The sequence below is a fragment of the Lutzomyia longipalpis genome, chromosome 1 (genome assembly GCF_024334085.1).
Source record: "Lutzomyia longipalpis isolate SR_M1_2022 chromosome 1, ASM2433408v1".
NCBI classification, from domain to species: Eukaryota; Metazoa; Arthropoda; class Insecta; order Diptera; family Psychodidae; genus Lutzomyia; species Lutzomyia longipalpis.
The window spans coordinates 32,150,986-32,178,779 of record NC_074707.1 but is presented as its reverse complement, the minus strand read 5'-3'; the positions used below and the strand labels follow the sequence as shown (position 1 = coordinate 32,178,779).

The window sequence follows — 27,794 nt, the reverse complement described above, 5'->3', positions numbered from 1 at the left end:
ACTCTTTTGATGAATAAAACAACAAAATTGTCATATCCAATCATGTTTGAAATTCATACAATGAAAATTTATAGAACTTTAAAGGCATACCCCCATGTCATGTATAGATTATGAGCATTATTAGTGTATGTTTTGCAAAATAGGTGAAATGGTCCCAGTAAACAAATTTTGTCAATCATTGATCAATTATTGAGATCAATATTGAGTCAATATAGGTCCGCATAGTTGATCAATAGTTGATCAATCCGATTGATATACAATTATTGCTCAATAGGTAATCAATCCGATTGACAGACAATTATCGCTCAATAGGTAATCAATCCGATTGATTTTCAATTATCGCTCAATAGGTAATCAATCCGATTGATTGTCAATTATCGTTCAATAGGTAATCAATCCGATTGATTTACAATTATCGTTCAATTTGTAATCAATCTGATTGATTGTCAATTATCGTTCAATAGGTAATCAATCCGATTGATTGTCAAAAAATGATGAGAAACGATTATTTCTGCGCATGGATTTAAATTAAAAATCTACTTTAGTTTGATATTTAAATTATCAGGCGTAAAACTCATGTAGTGTATGTTCTCAAAGTCAACCAGAGCCCCTAATCACGTGTGAGCAAACTCCATTTTAAGCTATAAAAGGGTGGAGTATATTAGTAGAAGGATGAATAGCCGTTTCGGAGGAGTTCATGTGCCACAAACAGACAGACTTTTCAGCTTTATATATTAAGATATATAATATTAAATACACGTCAAAAGAGTTTGAAAATTTTTCAAATAGCCATATGATATACGTCAAACTTAGCTACTATTTTTTTGAAAAATTTTTGGCATTGGAGCCAACTTAAAATGGAATCATTGGAGCCAGATATTATTTTGAAAATTTTTACCCTTGGAGCCATGCAAATTTTCAAAAAATTAAAAAAAACAACATAATCTTACTTAGCTGTTTATCATGTATTTCTCTTACATGATTTATCATTTCTGGGGAAAAAATGTCGAGATAGGGATATGCCTTTTGCGCACCACGGTATGGCAGCCGCTTTGCACATTTGGCACCCTATTTTCGAAAGCCGTTTACCATTTATACCACCATAGAGTCTTTATAATACTTCTCTAGATAAATAAAGCTACATACAAGTTGCTTTATAGTTAATCTAAAAAAATTGTGTATTATTTTTACTCTATCAACTATACACATCTTTTAGTTTATAAGCTTTTTGTATCAGTGAGGTTGACAGATGCAATATCTGAAATCAACATGAACATCAATTCCAAATCAATGAAATATAACGTCCTTTTGATTGCCCTCTTGATTAGCTACTAAAAGCAGTATAGTTATATACAACACCACTTGATTAAACCATTTCTCTCTTTTTGCTTTTCTTAAAAAGAATAATTTTAAAGAAAAAGCAAAAAAATCCCCATGTTCATAGAACATGGGGATATATTCATGCACCACCAAGAAATGCAACCAGCTCATTTGCAATATATTTCTCTCAAACAAATACTCATTAATAGCAATAAATTGCTATACCATCTCATAGTTACTCTCATTTAGTAAATCATCGCATATTTACTCTTATTTTGTGCCATTAAAATCCATCTCTCATACTCCACTCCACATATTTCTCTTACTCACCAAATTCTCTCATTTCCACCAAATCTCTGTGAAACACAGTATCATGCATCTTTGCATTACCGAAACTCAATGTGTACATTGTACAACTTTTTTTGTATAGTAAGACTTAGTAACTCACATCATTCTATGAGGAACCATATATCTTGCTTCAAACCTTTTCTTCAAAACTAAAGTGGAAAAGAGGGATTAACCATCTTTAGAATGAATGTTAGAGCAGCCGGAGCAATACTGGTCACAGTCCTAATCATGTGAACACTTAAATTTAATTAAAGTATCTACAGAGCGTTTTTGACGTGTATATGTATACACATTGCTACATTTTTTTTGAAAAATTTTTGGCATTGGAGCCGATTTCATAAGAGTTTAAAAAAAATTGGCATTGGAGCCAAAATATTTTTCAAAAATTTTTGCCCTTGGAGCCAAAACTTGGGCAAAAAATAAAAAAAAACCAAACACATTACTTAGCTGTTTTAAAATAATGACCCACGTATAAAGTGGATCATTACACTACTGCTTTAATAACATTATTGGGTCAAAAACCGAGATAGGGATACGTCTTTTGTGCGAGACGGTATGGCAACCGCTCACACATTTGACACCCTATTGCATCACATACATCTTTTCTCATTTTACGCACCTAACAAGGGGAGCATTTGAGAAAGATTAAAAAAATACCTCCATGACCACTATTGTGATCATGGAGATAACTTCTCAACACACAACCACTACTTGACTCAAAACCAAGTCACACTTTTTGGGTAGTCACTATGAAATAGCGACTGCTTTTAGAGTAGTTAGATTTGATGAACATCACCAAATCTAATCTAACAGAGTTACTGCGAACCCAAAGCAGCTCTCTAACGTGTGTCTCGTGTTATTAAGTCAAAGACACATAATACACAACTCTCATCCCAACCAACAAATCCATTGAGCCAAGCGGTCACAACCGCGATCAAACCTTTTCTTCAAAACTAAAGTAGAAAAGGGGGATTAACCATCTTCAGGTTATCATGGAACATTTTTATATTTTTAATAACTTCTAAACGACATCTTAAATCAACAAAAGGGTTAAATTAATACGTTTTATGCATAAAAAGTCGTACACAAGGGAATTAGGGGAATTTTTCTTGTGTGTGGTCAATACTTAATCTTTTGGTCAAAATTGCAAAAATTAATTCGCGATTTTAGCAAACTTATAAAAACTCCATGTGGCAGAAATTTTCGCAGATATTAGCGTTAATGATTGCTGAATATCCCCAAATCAAAATTGTGGGTGATTGTGTACTCAGGGGAGGGAGGGGGAGATTTTTCTATGCACCAAATTATACAAATGTAAGTGACATTACCAAATCTATAAAGAAAACATGGGAAAACTGAAAAATCCTTCGTCCGAAACATAGTTTCCCGCCTTCGTCTATGTATTTTAATTGTAATTTAATTAATCCTTTTTTAATTAATTAATCCCCTAATTAGTTATTGTAACACAAAGGATTATATGGGAGACTCACGCTCTGAATTGCATATAGTACACGTCAAAAACAGTCTCATTGGTCTTAGAGTAATTCTTGTACATACTAAAAGTAAGATGTATAATAATCAGCTTCTTTCGCAGTTGGGTTTATGTAAACAATAATTGATCAATACTTGGTCAATTTATGATCAATCCTGATTGAGATAAAATTGAGTCAATATTGACACTGTCAATATTCAATCAATCATATTGACTCAATATTGACTCAATCAGATTGATTGAATATTGGCAGTGTCAATATTGAGTCAATCAGATTGATTGAATATTGGCAGTGTCAATATTGCGTCAATATTCAAACAATTGATTGAAATTATGAGATTGACCAATGATTGTCCGCAAATTGTGTAATTGACTGATGATTGACGGATGATTGCTCGTAAATTTCGTGATTGACCGAGGATTGAGCATAAATTGAGAAAAATTTAGAGGTCAATAGTTGATCAACAGCTGATCAATCCATGATCAATTTGATTGAGATAAAATTGACTTAATATTGATGCTATCAATATGGATTGATCAATAATTGAGTATAAATTGACCAATTGATTGATAAAAAAATTGAAGAACAATAATTGGTCAATCCATGATCAATCCATGATCAATAATTGATTGAGTTGTAGTTGACTCAATATTGATAGTATCAATATTGAGTCAATATAGGTCCGCATAGATGATCAATTATTGATCAATCGGAATTGATCTGCGATTGACCAATAATTGACCAATGATTGATCAATCGATTGACAGGCTCAATTGATTTATCAATTATTGATCAATCATTTATCAATCTGATTGATTCAATCGTGATTGAACCTTTATTGGCTCAATCATTTGTTTACTGGGGTTTTATTCTTTTTGAAAATTAATATTTGCATTCACAAACTATAAACAATGTTTTACGGTGAAACACTGTTTATCCGGAAAATTCAACAACCAGATGATCAATTATTGATCAATCGGAATTGATCTGCGATTGACCAATAATTGACCAATGATTGATCAATCGATTGACAGGCTCAATTGATTTATCAATTATTGATCAATCATTTATCAATCTGATTGATTCAATCGTGATTGAACCTTTATTGGCTCAATCATTTGTTTACTGGGGTTTTATTCTTTTTGAAAATTAATATTTGCATTCACAAACTATAAACAATGTTTTACGGTGAAACACTGTTTATCCGGAAAATTCAACAACCATTAAGTGATGGTGTATGCACTAATTGCGCATTTTCCCCCCGTAACTCTTTTCCGATTCAATTTGCCACCATGTGGTATTATTACAACATATCAGAGTATTTTCAGTTAATTGAGTTCAAAAGTTCATGTAAAACTTCAAAAAGGATTAAAGCTTTTCCCTTCAGTGTGGAATTAATGAGATTTTTTTTTATATAAAGCTTACCACAGTAATTAATTCTTAAAGTTCATTTGCGAAATAAATACGAAAATGTCAGCATAAAACATTTTTAAATTTTAGCTTCCATCTTTCTATGATTGCGTGTTTAAAACGTTTTCTTTGTTATAAAAAAAATCATGCTTGTATTTTAGAAATCTATTGTTAATTGTAGTACATTTCCATGGTATTCGCCTAAAAGGAAAAATTCTATCGTGAGAACTTTATATCCATCACATTAAATTACCTTTCGTTGAATTTGTATCCGATGTAATTAAGTCAGTTGGGGATGCAAAGAGAAAAAGAATTCAGACAAATGTATACATATACTTGTAATTAAATTATCGATGTCTGGGGCATTGAGAAGTGGCGACATTCTCAATGCTCATGTACAACATTAACTAAACTGCTCGGTATCACTATATAGAAAGAATGTGAGAAGGAATTGAGACATTTTGTGGGTAGAGAATTATTGTTTAAGCGCAAATAGGGGTGTCTGCGCCCATTCTATTTAACGCTCTAGTTTTTCCACATAGAAGGGTGGTTAAATGATGATTGAATACCAAATGGATGGCAAGAGAAAATGTTGTGAAAAATAAATAATGTGCGGAATATCTTGCTTGAGTATTATTTACATGATGTTTCTGAAACGAGTTTTTTGCAAAAGGTTTTTCCTTATAATCTGAATTCTGAGAAAATTCATAACTTTATATAAATTAAAAGCGTGATTCCAGGAACTTTTGTAAATCGGTCACAATGTTGACATATTATCTTTTCATCTTTATCTTCATTTTATGTTATTAGCTGTGTTTCTTTCAGACACAGCTTTTGTGTACCGAGCAAAATCGAAAGTCGTCAGATCGGACTCAAACTTGGGATGAGCACGAATTAGGGTCCCCACATTCCATAAAACGTATGCGCCAAAAATAAGATTTTTTCCGGCCGTCCGTCCGTCCGTCCGTCCGTCCGTCCGTCCGGCCGTAGTACAACGCTAAATTGCAAGAGAACGGTAATAGATAGAGACTTGCGGTAAACGGCAAAGTTTAAATATCGACCGGAAGACATCCGATTATGAGGTCAAATCCACCCCCCCCCCACCCCTCCGTCCGCCATTTTGAATAACCTCAAAATTTTGTTTTCGCTATATCTCAGCCCCTGTAATAGCTAAAAATCTGAAATTTTTATATGTTGTAGGGGACATCAAGAGCTTTCCAACGATACCTCATTTTTGAAAATCGGTCAAGCCGTTTAGTCAATATGGCCGCCACAATTTTTTATCGAAAATCGATCATAACTCGAAAACGGCTTGACCGATTTCGATCAACCCAGGCTCATATGAAAGCTCTCAACAAGCCCTACAACTCTCTAGAACATCCGAAGTTTCAAAAGTGACCGCTAGGGGGCCAAAAATCAAAAACAAAATTTTCGATGAGTTTTCGATGAATATCTCGAAAACGCCATTATCGATTTGCTTCATTTTTTGATATGTTATAGCTGACCATATTATCTAGCTCCATGCCAAAAATGAAGAAAATCTATGTCTCCGTTCTCGAGATATAGCCTTCCAAAGTTGGCATGTCATATCTCGGGTTCTACAAGTCCGATTTTGATCAACTCAATTGCAAATGAAAGGTTTCGTGAAGCCCTACAAATGTCTAGAACATTGCAAGTTCGAGAAATGACCGCGAGAGGCGCTAAAGTCAAAATAAAAATTTTCGAAAATTTCGAACTCGAATATTTCGAAAATGTCATTATCGATTTACTTCATATTTTAATATATTATAGTTGAGGTTAAGACCTTTCCAACGATAGCTCAAACTCGAAAATCTATGGAGCCGTTCCCGAGATATGGCGTTTTAAAGATTTCTTGGGGGATGACTTTTCAACTTTTCCCGACTTTGCATGTATTTAAACAAATTCGCGTTGTAGTTTGCTCTCACAAAATTGGTACACTGAAAGAAACACAGCTCTCGTAAGCTTGGTCAGCTTACCCGTACATTTATATAATGTGCTTGCGTGCACTCTTCATGCTAAAATTAAAAGCACAAAAATGCTTTTCAGGGAAGCTTTTAGAGGTGGTAAAATAAATAAAGAAAATTGGTCGGTACAATTGAAATTCTTGTCATTACTTAGAAGGAAATTCTCCAAAAAAAAGTTGGTATTATCTGCTATTCGATTCACTCGATGTAAAGTTGAATGATCCACCGAAGGCGGGAATGGCATCAATGCTGCTGCTGACTCGGGTTCTATTGATTTGATGGTGTGTATATAGCAGATTTTCAAAGTCACTTGGCAATTGCTCATTCACCTTAATGAAAGAATCATGAGAAGGGCAAAAAAACGATGGAGTACGAAAAGGGCTTTGATAGATGATTCTTTGACATGGTGCCTCTCAATTTCTCCCTCGCAAAAATATGAAATAACCGCAATTCATTGAATTCGATCCTTTCATCTCAAATCGCAATGAACAGTTCTTTTTTTCTCACCAAATATTTGTGCCAAATATTTTCAAAAATTCTTCACTATTGACGTCAATATATGAAATTTTTTTAGCTCTTCCGCCACAAAGTCTACGCTGCGCCTTTTTCAAATTCGGTGAATTATTGCTGAATTCTCTACATTTTGTATACAGTCTTTTTGCATATCAATACGACAATAATTCACTGTTTTTAGCATATATACTTGTGATGAGCTAATTAATAAGACGCACGTGTTTTGTAAAGTTCACACAATATTATAATTTACGACAATCATCTTTTCTCATTAGTTTAGGAAGTTTGGTAGGTATCTGTTAAAGGTTTCTACGGGAAAAAAAGATTAAATAAAAAATCCTCATATTATTTGATTATAAAATCGGTTAATCCCTCTGCTTTTTACGACTTTCCCTAGCAGATTTCACGAAGAAACCCATGATATAATAATAATTAGAACGGAAGTAAGCTTAAATACTCCCTGTTTTTTTTATTACATGTCCTTTTGTTACCTGCGTCAGCAATAAAAATAAATAATTTATTATGTATCTGATTATTTTACAAAACGAAAAGAAAATTGAGTATCTTTTGCAATGTCTTTTAATGATAAAGTAATCCTCCTCGAAATACTTTATATAAAATTTTGCAATGTTGTTCTTTTTATTTTAATTTTATTTGAATTTTTATTGCACTCTTTGGGTATTTTGTTGAATTTTAAATAGGTGTATTGCACCATTTTCAACCTCATGTTACACCCTTTTTTACTAAATTCGTCACATAAAAATCTTCTTTTATTTTGTATTTCATTCACGTCTATTTCAGAATACGCTGTCAATTCTCAATAAGTATGCTCCTCTTCGTTTTATATTGGAAACATCTCATGTAAAAGTCACTCACTAATGCGTCATTGATAAAGGAAATGAATAAAACAAAATCTTGATTAAATTTATCAAAGTGCTTTAAAACTAAATTTATAACTATCAGTGGTCTTGTGTTAGAATATGAGAAGAACATTGATCTTTAAAGTTCTTAAAAACAGAATAAATTCCCTTTAAAAAAAAGGAAAGCTGCAAATCTCATTTCCTAAAGGTGTTACAAGGAACCGTATTATTTCTAATTCAATTGAACATTAAGATTTTATCCAAATCTCTTTCCTGTGTACCTGTGTTGATACGCAATCTAATCCTTTTCTTGTGAAATATTTATGAATGTTAAAGCAACTTTGTCAATTACTTAAGAATGTTGCAGATTGGAGGGTGGGACCGTTGTCTATCACATAAGTAATTATAAAAACAAGAAAATTATTTACTGAACGCACCCTTTTTTCTCCAAAATTAGCTTCTATCACTTCTGTTGTCACAAAACCGCAAAAAAGGATATGACAATTAGGAATTGTTCTTGTTAAACTTTTTTCAAAGTTTTTTTTTCGTTATTGTATGCAAATAAAAGTTTTGATAAACATACGGAAACACTTCAATAATAAACCCAATGTATTCTTTCATTAAATCATGTGACTAATAGGGCTTTTATATCGTATACGAAGAAAACAATCTAATATAATTGGAAATGTATAGTTGACAATCATTCACAATATACCCATATTAACTATCTTCCCTCTTTGATATAACCCTTGGCAACATTTCACTACTCAATGAAACGGAAACAAATTGTTATTCTTTATTTTCATCAACTGTCTTTTTCCACTTTTTCCAACAATATTGTAGGGCTTTCTGCCCCAATTGCTCAAGCCCTAAAAACTGGGGGTATTTGAAGGGTATACACAGAAGTCAATTTAAGTTGGTGTAAAACGATAGAGAATGTACTCAAGTTTTTCACAAGTCATCACATTGCCTAGAGCAAATAGGGGATGGGCCAGAGGAGGAGACTAAATAATCCCCTACCGCGATGTAGTAAAATTTTGTTGCTTCATTTCCATATTTTCGTAATTTCCCACCATACGTTTAAAGTGTGAATGAAAGAGGCCAGTGATAAAGTTCTACACAAATATTATCTTTATTTCACGAGGAAATAAAATAAGGTGTATTGACAACCTGATACGGATAAAAGGATTTGTAAGATAATAAAATTCTTCCTTTCACTATGTCCCTTCTTTACTGCTCATCCTCTCTGAAATAGATGCATTTTATCTTTAACTTTTCCTGCATACTTATCGGTTGTCTGTTTCAGGATGTTTTGCTTAATATGCAAAACGAAATATGTAAATCTTACACTTTTCCCTGGTTTTTCAGGGAAGTAGAGTGGGAAATCGATATTTCCCAAAGGTATGAAAATTGTCAATATTTCCGGAATTTTCCATTCAATTTAATCTTTCGGAAAAGATTCCTGAAAGGGCGATCTGCGGAAAATACTCAATAATCTCCAGTGTTCATCGAGAATTATGGAAATTACTTTATTCTTGTAGAATCTGAGGACCAGTACCTATACTTAAAAATCATTGAAACCCTCCGGAATTTTGCTATGAAAATTTTCATAAACCAAATAAATATTTATTGATATTTGTGTGATTTACATAAATATAAGTAGGTACCTGCTCATTTTTCACCGTAAATTGCAATTAAACGAAAATTAATATTAATCATGTGATTAAAATGAATTTGTTTGTTAAAATGCAATATAAAAATGGCAATTTAATGTTTTATTCATTTTAGTAATAATAACATTTTAAACTATAAACATTCATGTATTAAATATAGAAAAGGTTTAGGTATATAAAAATACGACATAATTATTTCTCATGATTATGGGATAAAGAAGTGACATTTCGTGAGTTTCTAGCATCTCTGGAAAAAAAGGAATGTGTCAGCATTTGAAAATTGCTGACATTTTCTCGTAGTACTCCTAGTGGAGGAACATAAACGAAATAAGTGTTGACATAAATTTGTGCGATGATAATGTAGATGTAATTATGATACTTGACTGTCGCCATAATTCAATCTCACGCACTTGGTCCTTATGATGTTGAAAACATTAAAATGTAAGACATATTTTCCCTCCCTCGCAACGGGGTATCTGTTGAGGTTTTAGCTGTGATTCTTTCTTCAAAGAAGCACAGCTTCTGTGTACACTCAAAAATGCAAAGTCGTCAGATCGGGCTCAAACTCGGGGTGAGCACGAATTAGGGTCCCTACATTCCAAAAAACGTATGCGCCAAAAATCTTTCCGTCCGTCCGGCCGTCCGTCCGGCCGTCCGGCCGTCCGTCCGGAACCTTTTGCTAAATTACAAGAGAACGGTAATAGATAGAGACTTGCGGTCAACGGCAAAGTTCATATATCGGGTGGAAGACATCCGATTATGAAGTCAGATCCGACCCCCCACCCCTCCGTCCGCCATTTTGAATAACCCCCAAATTTTGTTTTCGCTATATCTCATCCCCTGTAATCGCTAGAGGTCTGAAATTTTGGTATGTTGTAGGGGCCATCAAGACCTTTCCAACGATACCTCATTTTTGAAAATCGGTCTAGCCGTTTAGCCAATATGGCCGCCACAATTTTTCATCGAAAATCGACTATAACTCAAAAACGGCTTGACCGATTTTGATCAACTCGGGCTCAAATGAAAGATATTAACGAGCCCTACAACTGCTCGGAACATTGCAAGTTCAAAAAATGACCGCAAGTGGCGCTAAAATCGAAAACAAAATTTTCGATGAGTTTTCGATGAATATCTCGAGCACCGCTTTATAGAATTGCTTCATATTTTGGTATGTTATAGTTGACTATAATATCTTTCATCGTGCCAAAAATGAAGAAAATCTATGTAGCCGTTCCGGAGATATCGCGTTTTAAAGTTAACATGTCATATCTTGAGTTGCATAAGTCCAACGCCCCGCGAAGCGGGGCGTTTTATATATACACATATAAAAGTAAAGTAAAATATATATAAATGCATAGATATATACATTATATATACATATAAAAATGCAAAGATAAATATTAAATATAGCATGGATGGAACAGTATAAAGCGAAAGAACGGTAAGTAAAACTTACGGGCTGTGATTCTTTCTTTGTCAGTGAAATGTAAAGATGGCTGAAAATTGAGGATGAGCAAATTTTGAGGAGAGACTTACTCGTGAGCCGAATCACAGCCAACGCCCACCACGATTAAGGCTTTCTTCAAAATATCTGCGCGTTGGCTGTGATTCGGCTCGCGAGTAAGTCTCTCCTCAAAATTTGCTCATCCTCAATTTTCAGCCATCTTTACATTTCACTGACAAAGAAAGAATCACAGCCCGTAAGTTTTACTTACCGTTCTTTCGCTTTATACTGTTCCATCCATGCTATATTTAATATTTATCTTTGCATTTTTATATGTATATATTTTTTTATATAATCAGAAAGTACGAACTAAATGGCTTCTGGAAGCTTTTTTAATGGGCTGAAACGTATCGAACTAATTAATTTGGTCTAAATCAGTAATTTATTTTACTATAAAATCTCCATTAAATCGATTGAACCACCAAAAAAAATAGATACCTTATATGTACAACGCATAATATGTTGGAAAACCTGAAACAACTTGCTATATTTTATAGGATACGATTTGTGTTATCCTCCCCCACATACTTATTTGTTTATGCAAAATGAGTATTTTCATCAGACTGAAAGCATTGAAAACTTGATTGAAAAGCTTTTTTTTTGTAAAGAAAAAATGAAAGAAAATTAGGAGAAAAGTATATAAGCAAAAAATATAGATAAAGTCTTGTGAAAAGGCAGATAAATAAATTCCAGCGTGATGCAGAAGATGTGAGTCACTATGCCTACACATAATAATGATTAACTACTCATTGGCGATAATGGGAAGTAATGTTAAAAAGCCATAAAAAAGGAAGACCATATTTTGCCAATTATATTGAACAATACAATAAGTATAATTAATTTATAGTAGACATTGCTCTTACTTAAGAGTTTACTCATGAAATAAAGCTCCATATCATAAAATTTTAACGATCCCACAATCACTTTAAGAGTTCATCTACTAAGCTCTATGTATAGACGTCACAGCTACCCCAAAATTATCGAGGGAATCATCATCTATAAATTAGTGGTGAGAGTTCACCAAAAAAAAATTATGGGTATCTTTTTCAGTTGGTTGGATGGCCCCAGGATGGGGGTGTGATAAACTCTAATAATGGTCTTGTTCTTTGAATTAAATTTAAGGGTAGACCATTACTGTGAACCTGGAATAAACCTAAATATTTATTCATAAAACTCTCAATTTATTGACGTAATATAACGTAACATAGATATTATGGTTTTCAATACCTACAGACATAAACATAACTATATACCATTAACAAAGGTCAGTGATAAATAAGAACAAAAGTAAATTATGAAATAAATTGTTTTCCACTTTATGAACGGAGAAACATTGGAAAAGCATAGGTTGCTTTAATTTTTTTTTTGTTACATCTCCGGTGGAAAATTGAATTTCCTGCATATATGCACTTAAGGGATGGTCACGTTATTTTGGAAACTCTACAGGAACAAAATGGCCAAAATGTGAGAATTTCAAATAATTTTTTTGACCACAAAAATTTATTTTCTAAATTGAAAGTACTGAATTCTTATCAGTATTTGGCCATTTAACAAGAGTGCAAGCAAATTTCGAATTTTTGGTTTCAAAATTAGCTTGAAAATCGCTCTTGAAAGTCCCCGAGTTTCCAAAATAACGTGACCATCCTTTATATGCATGAAAATAGCACACATAAAAAATCACTGAGTATTTTCTTTCAGTCCTTTTTCCTTCGCAACTTTTTAAAATTATCTCCCACACATATACTGCTCTTTCACAACACTAAGAGCTTTTCATATTAATCCACATGTGTATAGGGATTTTGAGATTTATTCTACTCTCTCTCAACTTTTCACAATGGCAATGGCTTTTCAATTGGTGCGTGCACTGAAATAATATTCTCATTGGTTTATTTTCACAAGTTTTGTGGTCTAAATGCGATACTTGTGCGATGTTTTTGACTCACAAATTCAGTGAATTGGCTCATGCAAATATCACGGGTGGTATGCGCGCTTGTTTTGCATGTGCAACAAAATTAATTAGCACCATTACAATGTTAATCGATTAATTTTCTCATCAAGTGTACCTAGTCAGGGTCCTTTCATGATTCTAACATGCATATTATGGAAAATCTCGTTTTAATGGATTTTCTAGACAAATATATATTCTGCGCGGAAGAGTGTTTGCACGAAAATTGAGAATTGGTTAAATTAATTTACCTTACTTTCGCAACACGACTTCACCAACCACTTAATTTTCTTTTTGATTAATTTTTATTGATTGAGGTGCCCCAAAACCGTATTCGCGCAAGTTTGCCATTCCGGAGTGAAGCAATAAATTGGGAACTCGCTCAATCATAGTGTTTGAAATATTTTTCTTTAATAAGTTTTAAAAATAAATAGAGATTATTGATTATTTATTCATATTCTGAGCTTTTTTAATACAATTTCAAACTGAATTTACCACACAAAAAATTAAACCAAAATGCATTTTTTTCATAATAGAGTGCACTTTTTACAAGCTTGAGATATTTTATTGATTTATTCAATGATGAACAGTTAATTATAATTTCATATTAAATAAATTAAAAAAAAATTGTTTTTGGAATATTTTCAAATTCCAATTAATTTTTTTAACAACATTTTCATTATGAAATTTCTCGCAATACATAATAGTATTGTATAGCAGGTATTGATCAACTCTCATTTGCATTCTACAAATTTTAATTATGTAATTCAAAAAGGTTGAAAATGGATTCGAGGTGAGCAAAAGGGTATTAAAGTTTCAAACGTCCCCGTAAAAGGGTTGGAGAAGCCTTTTTCCTGGAGGACTTTTCCTCTCTATATATGTAGTTATACATACACACAAATCTGTGCCTATTTGGTGAAAATTGTATGAGCTTTGTCTCAAGTATATATAATATATGTATAGCGGATGTACTGACGACTGTTTTTCTTACCCTTCCGTTTCAGAGCACCGGCACAACGGAGTCTGGACACCCTGTGCGACCACTGTGCAATGATGCTTCCCGTGTAATTGAGGGACGGGTCAATTGATGGTGGTTAGGAGTTGAGTGGCGGCGGACGGGGGTGGTCCGGACAGGCGCGACAAGGACGTGATTTCGGTGTGACAGCGTGTGATTTTGGCGAATGTTCAAGGAGCAAAATTGTGGCGCACATTCCGGTGGCGGTGGCCTAAGCGTTGATAGCAAATTAATCGCCGACGTGTGTCACATAGTTGAACGCCTGCAGCACCTGGAACACTCTCTGTGGAGAACACCACAGAGCGTGACCGACACTCCACCGACTGAGCAAGATGAGGTAGACAAAAGACGAATACAGAGACTCTTGGAGCGCTTTAGGAAGTACAATCACCCGCGTGATCCGCCGGGTGCCATGAGTACCGAAAGGGTGTCCGGAAATTCTGACATGGTGGCACAACAACTCAGCTCGGTGTCCACCACAAGGGGAAGTCAGCTGGACACGGCATCCTCTGCAATGAGTAGCGGTGCAACTGAGGACAATCCTACCGATGATCAGAGGACCAAAGAGTGTGATAGGGAACCTCTTGTAATTTCAGAGGAGGATATTCGAGCGCTCGTTAGAGATCTCAAAAGGAAGATAGAGTACACCGAAAGTATGAATTGGCTATGTAAGTTTGCTGTTTCTTTTCATTTTTTTTTTAAATCAACTTTTGAATTCAGTCTTAATCTTCAAAGCTATGCTTTTAAATTCCTACATAATTTATTCGCAAAAGATAGCTTCTAAGAATAATAAAGTTTATTTCTTATCAGCTCAAGACAATAAAAAAGCTGAATTCCGGCTCAGAAAATATAAAAAGTTTTCCAGTCAAATCATTACTTTTCTTTAACGTAGCGTAAGTGCATAGAAAATGCTCCATTAGCTAATTGGTAATCAATATGACTGGAGCTTTCGATATCACTATGAGTGGGCAAGTTAATTAATTAACATTAGAAATTAATGAAGAGAATCTAAAAATTATTTTAAAATAAATATTTATCGTAATATCAATCCATTAGGAACATGTCTAGGTACATCTTACGGCTTGTTTAACTTGCTTTATTTAACATTTCTGAGTGAATCCTCATTGAAATCACGAACATGTAAAATTAACAATTTGTAAAGTCATATGATTGATTTTCTCTCGACAATCTTTTTCTCGACAATCATTTGGGCAAATCCTTGTATGCTCTTTGAGCTCTCATTCTTCTATGTCTTCTTCCACTCATGCCTAGAGGAGTATTTTTCTTCCTTTCTTGGGAGGGGTTCTTTTTTGCTCTCATACCCCGTTCTGAATGCCAAAGACAAAAGCTCTCCCAGCCGAAATTGGAGCTTGTGATTTGATATTTTCCTCTTATGTTTTTCCTTTACTCTTCATATTTGACTTCGAGATATATCACTGTTATTTTTTTATTTGAGTTCAATGAGCCAGAACACGGGTATTTATTGGTGGTTGAAATGATGTAAAGGGAAAGGTGAAAATACAAGTGAAATGTTTATAGCAGTCAAGGAAATGTTCGGCTAAAAAATATTACCTTCAAAGACAGAAGTTAAAGATTTAACTTTAATGTAACCTTGATGTCCATACATATTTCTATTTTATCTTAAAGCTGATATCCTTATTTATATTCCTGATATAAGAAGTGCAATTTAAAATTTTTGTCCACTCCTATCATATTTTTGAGAATCCTTCGGAGCTTGGTTTAACAATGATGCAATATTATATAGAAATTTAATATACACAAAAAAAAACAAATACCAACTAACAGCATGGGTACTTTGTAATTCATTCTAGTGAAAGACGAGAGAAATATAATTTCTACGTATTGTATTCCACATATTTTGAAGTAGATTTAAAAGTTAATTCAAGCACATGGATTTGCTGAATTCGTTATTAAATTCGTTATGAAACTCGTTCTATGGAAATTCATGTAGAAACTTTACGATAAAATGGAAAATAATGAAAATTATTCTATAACTACAACACATACCTACCTATTATACTTATCAAATTTTGCGTAAGAGCATTTCCTCTCTCTTCATCCTCTTCACAGTTCGGTGAAATATATCCACCTTAAGTTGTTGTGTAGGATTTTTAATCCAAACCAAATGTTGAGTTTAAACAAGAAAATAAAATCCAATTTATTTTATCAAATTAACTTTATTTTATTATTCATTTTATGAATGTACTGTACACCTTTACCTATATGGATTTAGAGCTTCAATCAACTCAAAATATTAGGTATATTTCAGTGAAACTGGCTATTTTATGCTGTCACACAAAATGCAATATTATGAATAATATTATGAAGTAATGGAGAAATGCAATTTCATTGCTATTCAAAACTTGGTTTGCCCTCAATTAGTTTTGAAATTGTAGAATATTTAGACGAATATATTTTCCCTTCAGGCTGATTTTCATTTTATATGATGTGTAGGAATGAGAAGAATTAAATGGATTCTCTTTACATATTGCACATTCAAAGTACCTACGTGTGTACACTTCTGGCTAGGCCTAATTCAATTATCTCACAATCAAATTTATCCTAACATTTCATCATTTGGTCAAAATTTCACCCTCAATTATGTAACGTCAGGATAGATTTCATCCGTGAACGCATTTGTGATGGATGGAGGAGGATGGAAGAAAATTTCATCCATTTTCACACAAATGAAAGGAAATATCTATGTGAATTGGAGGCGGATGCTAAAGTTTTTCATCTTCTCCCTTTATTATATAGAGGATAACCATAAGGTTCCGTGATGTACTTTGTCGAATATAAATCCTCATATTTACTAAAAATAAAAAAAGAGAAACTATATAGAGGGTAAAAAAAACGTAAAACGGAAAATCAAGAATGCCCGAGAGAAAAATGACCCAGGAGAAATTCATATTGCGTGTGTTTGATTAATTTTGAATTTATTTTATGATGTGAAATGTGTGTATGTCCATCCTGGAGGAAAATTCTTTAACCTTTTTGATAATATGAACCAACCAATATATTGATTTGCCAACAAAAAAGCCCCCGCCAAAGAGCAGAAAGAGATTTGGAAATCGGGATTGAGCGCACATCTATGGATCATGTTAAACATCAAGGGGGTGGTGTGGAGAAAAAAGGGTGAAGGATGAAAAAAACTGACCCTTTTGAAATTCTTCACATTGTTCCAACCCATTTATCTAAGTTTTTTTCCCATTCAACCATTGTAAATATTTTTCCCATAGATTTTTTTTTGCTCCTCTTGAAAGAGATTATGAAAGTTACATTATACTTTATGTGTTATAGAAAAAAGATTAAGTAAATTCGGAAATAAATTCTTCAATTTGTTTAGAAGAATTGATAAAATTCTGAAAGCTCAAAACTTTACTTAAAAGCGTCAAAATCGAGTGAAGCATAGCTTTAAACGTATTCAATTGAATGAGAATTAATTGACATGATCATTGTTTCTTTCGTAGGTCTTTCGAAACGTCCAATGGGCCCGCCACAGCGAAAAAGTAGCATACCTAAACATACGGAGGTTAAAAAGAAATTTTTAGAAATCTGTGATACGGCTCTGTCCGATGAGGTGAAAGCCGCCCTACGACTGCCCGCTTTCGATTCGTATGAGTGGGAGGATGCGGATGTTTTGCACCTAATGCAAACCATGTTCCTCGAGTTGGGTCTGGTCAATCACTTCAATTTACCATTGGTCACCCTCCGCGAATGGCTCTACGAGGTCTACAAGCACTACAATGATGTGCCATTTCACAATTTCCGCCACTGCTTCTGTGTTGCCCAAATGGTAAGTGTTTGCCCCCATAAAGAAAAATTCCTCTTACATCCGTGCCAAGGCATTTCACGGAAGGAAAACTTGTATGTAGTTTTATATGAAGCTTTTTTTACGGTTTTTTTGTTATATTTTCCTCAATGTCTACTCTTTGGTCCCGCCGTCATTCATGAAACCCCCTCAGCTGATTCATATCCCTTTATGCTCTTTTTGGCATCATCCTTCCGTGAATTTGTCCATATAAATACAACTTATGTTATTATTTGGGTGTTTTATTACATTTTCTGTATTATAAAAAAAAAGAAAATATGACTAATACAGCATATCCTATATGTCATCCTTTCGCATCCTTCTTTTCCTTTTCTAGATGTATGCGATTATATGGCAAACAGATTTATTCTCAAGATTGGGCTACTTGGAAATCCTCATTCTGCTTGTTTCCTGCATTTGTCACGACTTGGATCATCCTGGTTACAATAATATTTATCAAATAAATGCAAGGACAGAACTAGCTTTAAGGTAAATGCCATTAAATATACAATCTCATGCTGAGGATAAATATTTGTTCAATTACAATGAAAATACCATTCATTCCATTTTCCTCTAACAATGTGATTTTGAAAGAAAAATGTTCTCAAATGTCTAGAGAATATTCAATTTTCTTGCTTTAAAATAAATAATAAAATAAAATATGGCTATGAAGGAGTAGGTATAGAATAAAAAGATATGAATTTGTTTCATTCTTAAAGCCGTACACCAACATAAAAATGACGAGAAATCTCGTGAAATTTATGTTGGAGAGTTTTAAGACTTTTTTTTACGATGCTTATAGCAATCCACAAAAATCCATTTATGAAATTTAAATGTTTTATTTATTAATAAGAGCATGACTGCCTATAATTTTTAAGAGATTAATTTATGATTGTGTTATACATAATTTAATGGATTCTGTGAAAGTTCTTTATCTCCTCAAAAAGTCAGAGCAAACTTCCTAAAACTAGCACAGAAATTCTTGAAAGGTAAACAATTTCGAAAGGCAGAATATTGCATTAATTATGATTTCAAAGCAAAAGGAGATAGCATCGTGCCATCATAATTGTTTAATTTTTGAGCAAGGCAACGGAATAAATTATGTATATAGAGGAGAATGACTTAAACTGAACCAACTGAACCCACCTGTTTAGTATTTCGTAAAAATAACATTTTATAAAATAAAGAAATTATTATTTTAAGCAGAAATATTCCCTATTGCTTCTAAAATAATTGTCTTTTAAACGAATAAACTCGTTTAGTTCTTTATAAATGAAAAATTCTACTAGAGTAAAAGGTCCAAATTAGACCATCTTTCCCTATAAAGCTTGAGAAGGAATTTAATTAAAATTCATGATCCATGCAATTTATTTTGTGCAATATATTTTATGCTCTATGTACCTATATATTTTCAAATATTTACCCGCATAAATTTACAGATATAATGACATATCACCATTGGAGAATCATCACTGCTCAATTGCGTTTAGACTGTTGGAACATCCAGATTGTAATATCTTCAAGAATCTCAGTAAGGATACATTCAAGTGAGTTTATTTTTTTACTAAAAAAGATTTAATAAAGGAGGACCCAAAATGTGACATGAGAAAAGATAAAAATCAATTAATTAAATGTCTAATTTAAAGGGAAATTCGCGAAGGAATCATTAGGTGCATTTTAGCAACTGATATGGCACGTCACAATGAGATCCAGGCCGCATTCAAGGATATCAGCCCAATTTTCGACTATTCCAATAAGGCGCACACGAATTTATTGTGCATGGTGCTAATCAAAGTGGCGGACATATCCAATGAGGCACGTCCAATGGAGGTTGCAGAGCCATGGCTGGACCGGCTACTGCAGGAATTCTTTGCACAGAGTGCCGCGGAAAAGAATGAAGGTCTCCCGGTGACACCATTTATGGATCCGGACAAAATCAGCAAGAACGGAAGTCAAGTTCGCTTCATAGGTGCAGTATTGCTACCCCTATTTGAAGCTCTCGGCGAAATACTACCCGAACTCAATGATTTCATCATAAATCCCGTACGTGTGGCACTGGACTACTACAAACGACTCAATGATGCGCAAACGCGTTCACGAAGATCCCTCGTGGAGACAGAAAATTCATCTGAGGGTGGATCTCCGCCATTGCCACGATCCCAGAGTGGCATGAGCATGAGATCCCGACGCAGCATTCCATCACAAAAGTCCAATTCTCGCACATCTGTGGATGAACCCCTTTGCATTGCAGCCGAGTTGCATGATCTTCCAGAGGGCAGTGAGAGTGGTGACTCCGAAACAGCCACAGAAGTTGAGGTAATAAAAATTAAATTTTTTCGGGGTTTTTTATTGAAGACAAAAAGGATTCTCGATGCTTCTAAGTTTGATTATATCACAGTTTATTCGCTTCCTGATACCCCTGAAATTATATACTTACAAAGCTTGCGATTCATAGTTTAAAATTAGATATATCGAGGGTTGGAAAATATACTATACTAACTCATTTTTGTTGATTTTCAGGAGAGCGATTTGAAGTTTGAGATTTACATTGCTTCTTATGTAAAATTTTTTACAGTTTTCGCTGTAACTTTGTAGGGAACAAATATTCGAATTTGTCCTTTTGAGGGAAGATGAAGGACATCAAAAGCTATCGAAAAATGCGTTAAAAATATACTATACTAACTCGATTTAGTATAGTGTATTTTCCAACCCTCGATATGTACCTATAGAATAAACGTCGTTATTAAGAGAATTACTAATTATATTATATCTCTAACGTGTATTAAATATATCGTTAATTTATGCAAAGCGATTTCATTTGAATATATTATAGAAAATCAACAATGGCACACGTATTAAGGTTGCTCTACTTATGTATTTCTATCAGAAGACATAATGAAATCCGATTGAAGATATACAAATTCCATGGGAATTGAAACTTTTGTCTTAATTCAAAATTCACGATTAATAATTTTCAATGTCTTCTATAATGTTGAGAATATATACCGCAGTATTGTAACGCCTCAAATTACCATAATCTCTATCACATAATTAATTTTGTAGATAGAATTTAATTTACATTGAATAGAGTAAGACTTCAACTTCATAAGTGCATCCCTTCGAGTTAAACTCTAGAAACTTTTGACTATTAACATCCTTAACATCTCAAATCAATCTTGTACGAAATATAATTTTGATACGATTATTAATTTCTTAATAATTGAAACAGTATATTGCACTATAGTGAGTATAGAAAAGAAGATCTTATCTTCCGGTTCAAAAGGAATAAACGTGGAGTAACTAAGATTTAATGTGCATTGGATTAAATCCTAATTCTTCCGTACTGGGAATTCTCTACAAATCTTGAGATATAAATCGGATATGATGAGGAAATCAATTTTATTGAATCATTTATATATGTGTATAAATGTCGTCTTCCTTTCTGCACGATTAGGTCGCGGAGAAGACGTCAAAGTTCAAAGTGGACACAGAGAGCAGTGGTCGAAGTAAATCGACACAGACAAGTAAACGGCAGGTCAGCAAAGAGAAGCGACCATCGATGTGCGTTGAGATGTACTGCAATCGCATGAGGGGCTCCTATGGCAACATCCATACTCATCATCCCCATAGGACACCCTTTGGATCAAATAGGGCCGTGAGTTTGGATCAATATCAGAATAGAAGGATGTCGGACGGACTGCAGGCGGTCACGAGCGACACAGCTGTCTACTATGCTCATCATCAGCAGCAGCAATTGCTGCAGCGTCACAATCTTGCAATGGAGCATGATGCAATTGCCGAGCGTGCGGGTGAATTTACAAATGGATGTGGTCAAACGGAGAAGAGCAAGAGTCTTCCGGCGCATGAGATGCGTCTGGGAAAGATGTCCGGATCATCGACACAGTACCACACAAATAGTGTAGCATCCGGTGCAAGGAATATCATTTCGCGTTTGCGACAGCTCACAGGACGTTTTGGTTTGAGCTTCGATCGAGATTCAAAACGACTACCGCCGGCTGGCACGGCGGGATCCACCATGACTACGGCGTCTGTCTCACCGTCAAAGAACAACAACGCTGGCACCCCAAAGGCTGATGGGTTTTGTTGTAATTTGTCCCATAGGAGTGTATCACCGAATCTCAAGTGTCGCGGTGATGTCTTCCTCGTTAATTCTTCCCGCAATCGCGCCTACAGTCTCGATGTGCCGATTAAGCATCGCTACAGCAGTAGCAGTTCCAGCCGCAAAAGTTCGGCATCCAACAAGAATGACGATGATGGTGCTGGAGCCACCGCGGGCGGTCGGTTCCAGCACGAGGGTACCGCATGCGTACGACTCCCGGAGACGCCGCCAATGGCATCCATGGGACCCAATGATACCGGTGGCGGTGGGAACCCGGATAATAATAATATTTGACGACGGAGCACGGACGCCACGACGGCGAGTGCACTCTCCAGAAACGGATCGTTCTCCATAAATTGGACATGCATTGGCGACCGACTTAGCGCCCTCGTTTGCAAGTGCTGCGAGAGCAATCTACCACTCAATCCGGAGAGTGTTTAACATCCTATCGCCCCGACGATGTGGGTCCCCCCTCCTTTGTGTGCTTATGATCAATGAAAGAATTTAAATAATTTTAGATAGAAAACTGTTGTTTCTCCCCTTGGACTACCTTTACCCTCTAATGAAACGTATTTATAAGTAAAAATAAAATAAAGTAGATAAATGTGAAATTGATGCAATTTTACATCCGGTATAGTGTAAAAATTTATTAAGATCTGTAATGTGAGAACTTTTAGTTGTTGGTACGTATAAAAAGAATTTTGTGGCAAATTTTAAAAGAAATTTTTAAATTAAGTTTTAATCATCACAAGAGATTGTATTGATAAATTATTAATTTTTATTTCTTTTGTGTTTTATCTTCTGGACGATATCCCATAAAAATTATATTTCATTTTTGTGAAGAAACCCCATAATTAAAATTTATGATCTAAATTCTCAAGATTGTAAAATTTTGCAACGAAGTTTTCCATTGTAATCATCTAAACTTTTATGTCGTAATAAAAACTAAAAATCATTCAAAATTCTTCCATTTTTTATCCAATCAGGCCCAGACGGTTTAAATGCACTGAAAGAGGTCTAACAATTTTCTTCCAAGCCATTTAAAGCTTTTTTTCTTCTAAAATTAAATTAACAATACAATCTCTTTTCTAGTTAATGATTCTTTGAAGAAAAATCATCTCCTCACACAGAATTTTATCTTAAGTTGCAAATTTTCACTTTTTATTCTTCATTTTCACTCTTCAATACTCTTCTCTTTGCTCTTTACAAAAGATATTAACGTTTTTTATGAGAATAAAAACCATTTTTTTATATTAATGTTATACATTGTATAAATGATTAAATAAAGTTTTTATTTGCATTATTACCGAACAAGTTGTGAATTTAGAAACTTTAATTTGATAACAAAAAAAACTTTCATTATCACTTTGAGCTTTTTTCTTACTATATAGTAAATTATTTTTCTCACTTTTCTAAACAGAAAGTCTTTCACAAATCATTTTAAAAGTAAAAAAAGGAATAGTTCTATATAGTAAATAAAAAAAAAAAACAGTGAAAGTTAAACTTATAGAGGAATGAATAACCAGAAAATTGTAAACCAAATTTATCAAGATTAAATGTAGAAAAAGACTGAAAGAGTTGGTATTATCAATTGAAACCTTTTCCTAATGCAATTTTTTGAAGAAAGAAAAATAATTTAAAAATAGATATGTCAAAGAGAAGAAAGGCGCGATTTTTGTGTCCATGTCTAGATGATAAAAGATCATTATCAGCTTCCCAGAAAATAAAAATTTATGGAAAAAGGAATGGAGAGAAATACAATCCCTGTAACAGTTACATCAAATAGCCATTTAAAAAAAAAGAAAAGAAATAGAAGATAAAAGTAAATTATATGTGTAAAATGAAATTTTATATGTGTGTAAATAAAGTGAAGAAAAATATCATGTTAAAAAAGAAAAACCTATCCTCCTATTTGAGACCAACTATTTTAATGTCTTTTTTTAAATCTAAAAGGAAAATCTTTCTCTCATAACAGAAGAATTTATAAATCTATTTTCACTATACATTGCCGATGACTGCAATTTTTCGATGAAATCAATCTTTGAAAAAAAAAACATACATATATACATACATTTATGTAATATTTCTAATCTCTGGCCTTCCCACCTAATAGCGAGACTACATATATGCAAATAAATGAAATATCTTATGAAAGATTTGAAGAAAAAACATTTTAAATACCTATATATGTCCGAACAGCAGAAAATACAATTTTATCATTTTTTTTAAACAAAGTCATACATTTCAATTTATTAATTCTTTTCATAAAAAAGAAAACTATATCAAGGGATCTGATGTTAAAGAAAATCCACATATTGGGAAAAATCTCGTACAAAATGATGAAACACAAAGTTAATTTAACATAATAATATACAAATTTAAAACGTCATATTTTATTGAGAACCATTGCTTTACTCTCAACTTTGAAAGTATTCAACAGAAAAAAAAACTCTGAATGACAAGTTGAGATTGAAAAAAAGGAACAATTTACAAAAAAGTATTTTTCTATTCTTCCTTACATGACTTTATGGAAAAGAAAAACAAACATTCATGATGAGAAGAATTATACTAATCTATAGAAAACACCAATATGTACTACTACTTAAAAGAAAAATGTGAAAATATACCTAGAATAAAAGAAAAAAATAGGTGAAAAAAAATGAAATTATAATAAATTTGAAAAAAAAGATTGATAGAAAATCCTTAAGAGAAATCAATTATATGTCCGAATGTGTGTCAAATTCAGATTAGGATCAATTAATCCACTATAAAAGGTCGTGCACAACATTTGTAGTTAGTATATGAATTTCATGTGCAGAAGAATACTTAAGTACACGGACCAAAAATTTCGTCGTCTATTACATACAATCAATTAGCTCATAAAAATTACAGACAACCCTTTTAGAGAAAAAGAAAAGAAAATAGAAAATAAAATGCATGACATTCTGGAAAACGTGAAAAACGATCCATTTATTAAAGGAAAAAAAATATTAAGCAAAGAAAAATAATATTAAAAATTGGAATTTGAGAAGAAATTTTTTGTGAAGAAGAAAAAACTTTATTACCAAAAATTAAGATATTGCTAGCTTTTGTTCGTTTATTTTTATTTTTTTTGGAAAATGGCGAAAGAAGAAAAATTTGTAACAATTAAAATACATAAAAATGAAAAAATGTGTTAAATGATACACTTGTAAAAATAAATGAAAAAATCTGGGAAATTGTACTACTTTGTGTAAATTCCCAGCTACATAGTTGTTTGATGATATTGTAAAAAAAATATTAATTATGACAAAGATTATGAAATAAACGAGAAACTCATAGAAAAAATAATTTTTATTTATTATTTTTTTCAGTGGAAAGTATTATAGATTTCCATTTTATTCAATTAGAAATTTCTTTAAAAATAAACTTAATTAATTAATACTAATAAATTTAACCTTTTATGCTTTTCCTCCCTACTCTTGTGGAAATATTTCGCGAGTAGTACGCGAACGTGATCTTTCGTCGGCTACGTTCCAGCAAATCAGTCTCTCAGACCTCAGTTTCTCATGAGTTGTCTCACAAGTAAGAGTGGATTGACGTGACTTTGTATTTGCACATTGTTGGAGCAAAAAAAAACTCCAAAATGCTCAAGTTGTTTGCGGCTTTAGTGGTGTTAATGACTGTTGCTTTGTGTCCACGCGTAACAGGTAATATTTTTGGTGAAATTTTGTACAAAAATCATTTCAAAGAATTCATTCGGGTGAATTTGAGTGTATTGAAGTCGGTTCAATTAATACAAATCAATGTTGAACCATGACCTATGATGCCTAACGATGAATTACTATCAATGAGAGAATTTGAAGGAGATAATGAAATGATGAAAAATTATGGAGATTTTTTGCGTATCTGTATTTAGATGGGCAACAAAATTTGATGCAACTCTCATATCCGGATGGGTATCAAGTTAGACCGGCAGTAGTAACTTCAACAACTACAACAACTACTACTTTAGCACCAGAAGTGACCACGAAAAAGGCTTCTTTCTTTGGAAGAATTGGCAATTTCTTCTCAGGTGGATCCAAAACAACCACAGAGGCACCAACATCATCAACTAGTACCACAACAACAACTACAACAACTAAGCATACAACTCCATCCACAACAACAACTACAACATCAACCACCGCAAGAACAACCGAAAGGGTGGAAGCCAAAAAGAAGGAGGATTTCCCCCCACTCCCAACAAGAAGTTCAAGTCATCCAACCCCATCCACTCCTTCATCAGCTTGGAGAACATCTCCTCCACCGAGTCCTTCTGTGCAATTTATTCCGCGTCAGACTCCACAGCCACCAGTTCCTATTTTCACAACAAAAGTCACATCAACAACTCCAGTTGCAGAGGGGAGCATTGAGTCGGAGGTTTTGGCACTATCTGAAGTTCTTTTCACCAAAGACTCCAACAATGCAGCTCGCTACGTTACTCCTAACTACGCTAGTCGTACCGTATCTTACAGCACCCAGGACGATGCTCCAAATCCATTCCTTGAAGTTACTAATGAAGCCTCTCTGAATGCCATCTCAACGGTTTCAAAAATGAAACTTCTCTTCAATAACTACGAAATCGACAGCAGTGTCAATGAACATGCAACAGCCATTGAAAAGAATGAAGAAAGTGATTTCTTGGATGCTGTTCTGGGTACTGCTCCAATGAGAGCCGCCATGTTGTTCCTACAGCGCAAAGAGAAAGTGACGGCAGATCCTGCAACCCACAAGGACCTACTTAAAACAATCTGGTTCAGTATGTACTCTAGGGGTCAAGGAAGAATTGGTAGCTCTGGCTTTGAACATGTCTTCTTGGCTGAAATAAAAAACAACAGTGTTATCGGACTTCACAACTGGATCTTTCTACATGATGTGGAAAAGTCCGGTCATCTCGACTTCAAAGGTTACATCAGGAAGCAAGATTTAGGAACAGTGAGTTATGCTTTGCTTATTGTGCTCTCTTCGTTTTTTACTCCTTGCCTTAAAAAATTGTCTTAAAAATTTTGTTTCTCTTTCAGAGTGGTTCCATTGCTAAAATTCGCTTCAGTTATGATAATATTAATAAGCCAGTAAATAGCTTATTCGTTGGAACTTCCCCAGAACTGGAAATGGCTCTCTATACTGTTTGCTTCGCCATTTTCCCGGATACTGATTGTCTTTTATCCGCTCATGGGCAAAGGTTTAAAATCAAAACCTATACGTTCAGATACAGAGGGAAAAATGTAATTGGTAGTGCCTATCCTGAGATTATTTGAGTTCAGTTCTACAAAGATGAGATTAATCAAATAAAATGCTAAAAGTGTCATGAAAATATATTTCTATTTGCATATTCATTTTTAATAAAATTAGAATTGAGAAAACTACTGCAAGCTTCTTTCAATTTAAGTATTTCTAACCCTTCTAACCCCTAAACTTGAGAAGCCTTAAAAGTGTAACAAAATAATCAAGAATTCTATTCATTCCAAGATTAAAATAAAATTTTCGAATCTAACTATCCGGAACTTAGAAATAAGCCTACGAACAACTGAACTAACCATAGGTAAGTCGTGCCGGGTAAAATAATCTATTTACGACCCTAGCTAGTCTCGTATACATAAAAAAACAATCTGCCCTATACCGTGATTCTAAGTATAATGAAAGTGTTGCAGTATCTCTTAGAATTCATGATTTTCTTCTACATAGTTTTAGATAGATAATCTTTTTGGAAAACTTTTGCATGAACGGCAATATGTGTTCAAAATGTTGTTTATGC

General features: G+C 33.7%; 3 protein-coding genes across 7 annotated transcripts in view; 2 read left to right on the top strand and 1 right to left on the bottom strand.

The window, feature by feature from the left end:
• LOC129785974 (high affinity cGMP-specific 3',5'-cyclic phosphodiesterase 9A) overlaps window positions 1-23,876 on the top strand; it is a 79,329-nt gene extending 55,453 nt beyond the window's left edge. For all 5 annotated transcript variants that reach the window (XM_055820694.1, XM_055820692.1, XM_055820691.1 and 2 more), the window contains 6 exons: window positions 14,056-14,734; window positions 17,558-17,883; window positions 18,236-18,387; window positions 19,338-19,445; window positions 19,545-20,214; window positions 21,353-23,876. In XM_055820694.1, coding sequence (XP_055676669.1) covers window positions 14,233-14,734; window positions 17,558-17,883; window positions 18,236-18,387; window positions 19,338-19,445; window positions 19,545-20,214; window positions 21,353-22,312 — 2,718 coding nt within the window. In that variant the 5' untranslated portion in view covers window positions 14,056-14,232 and the 3' untranslated portion in view covers window positions 22,313-23,876. The remainder of the gene's footprint in view (window positions 1-14,055; window positions 14,735-17,557; window positions 17,884-18,235; window positions 18,388-19,337; window positions 19,446-19,544; window positions 20,215-21,352) is intronic.
• LOC129786104 (protein AAR2 homolog) overlaps window positions 1-27,794 on the bottom strand; it is a 211,345-nt gene that overhangs the window by 124,317 nt on the left and 59,234 nt on the right. The gene's annotated exons all lie outside the window — the stretch shown is intronic.
• LOC129786083 (endoribonuclease CG2145-like) lies at window positions 25,449-27,405 on the top strand. The gene is made up of 3 exons (XM_055820891.1): window positions 25,449-25,707; window positions 25,917-26,974; window positions 27,061-27,405. The coding sequence occupies exons 1-3, from the start codon at window positions 25,644-25,646 to the stop codon at window positions 27,295-27,297; spliced, it is 1,359 nt and encodes a 452-aa protein (XP_055676866.1). The 5' UTR covers window positions 25,449-25,643; the 3' UTR covers window positions 27,298-27,405.

Excerpts from the sequence above, each read along its gene's own strand:
- LOC129786083 (XM_055820891.1), top strand. The coding sequence starts at position 25,644 with ATGCTCAAGTTGTTTGCGGCTTTAGTGGTGTTAATGACTGTTGCTTTG. Across the intron at positions 25,708-25,916 it reads TTTGTGTCCACGCGTAACAG|ATGGGCAACAAAATTTGATG; the intron begins GTAATATTTTTG and ends ATCTGTATTTAG. Across the intron at positions 26,975-27,060 it reads GGAAGCAAGATTTAGGAACA|AGTGGTTCCATTGCTAAAAT; the intron begins GTGAGTTATGCT and ends TTTCTCTTTCAG.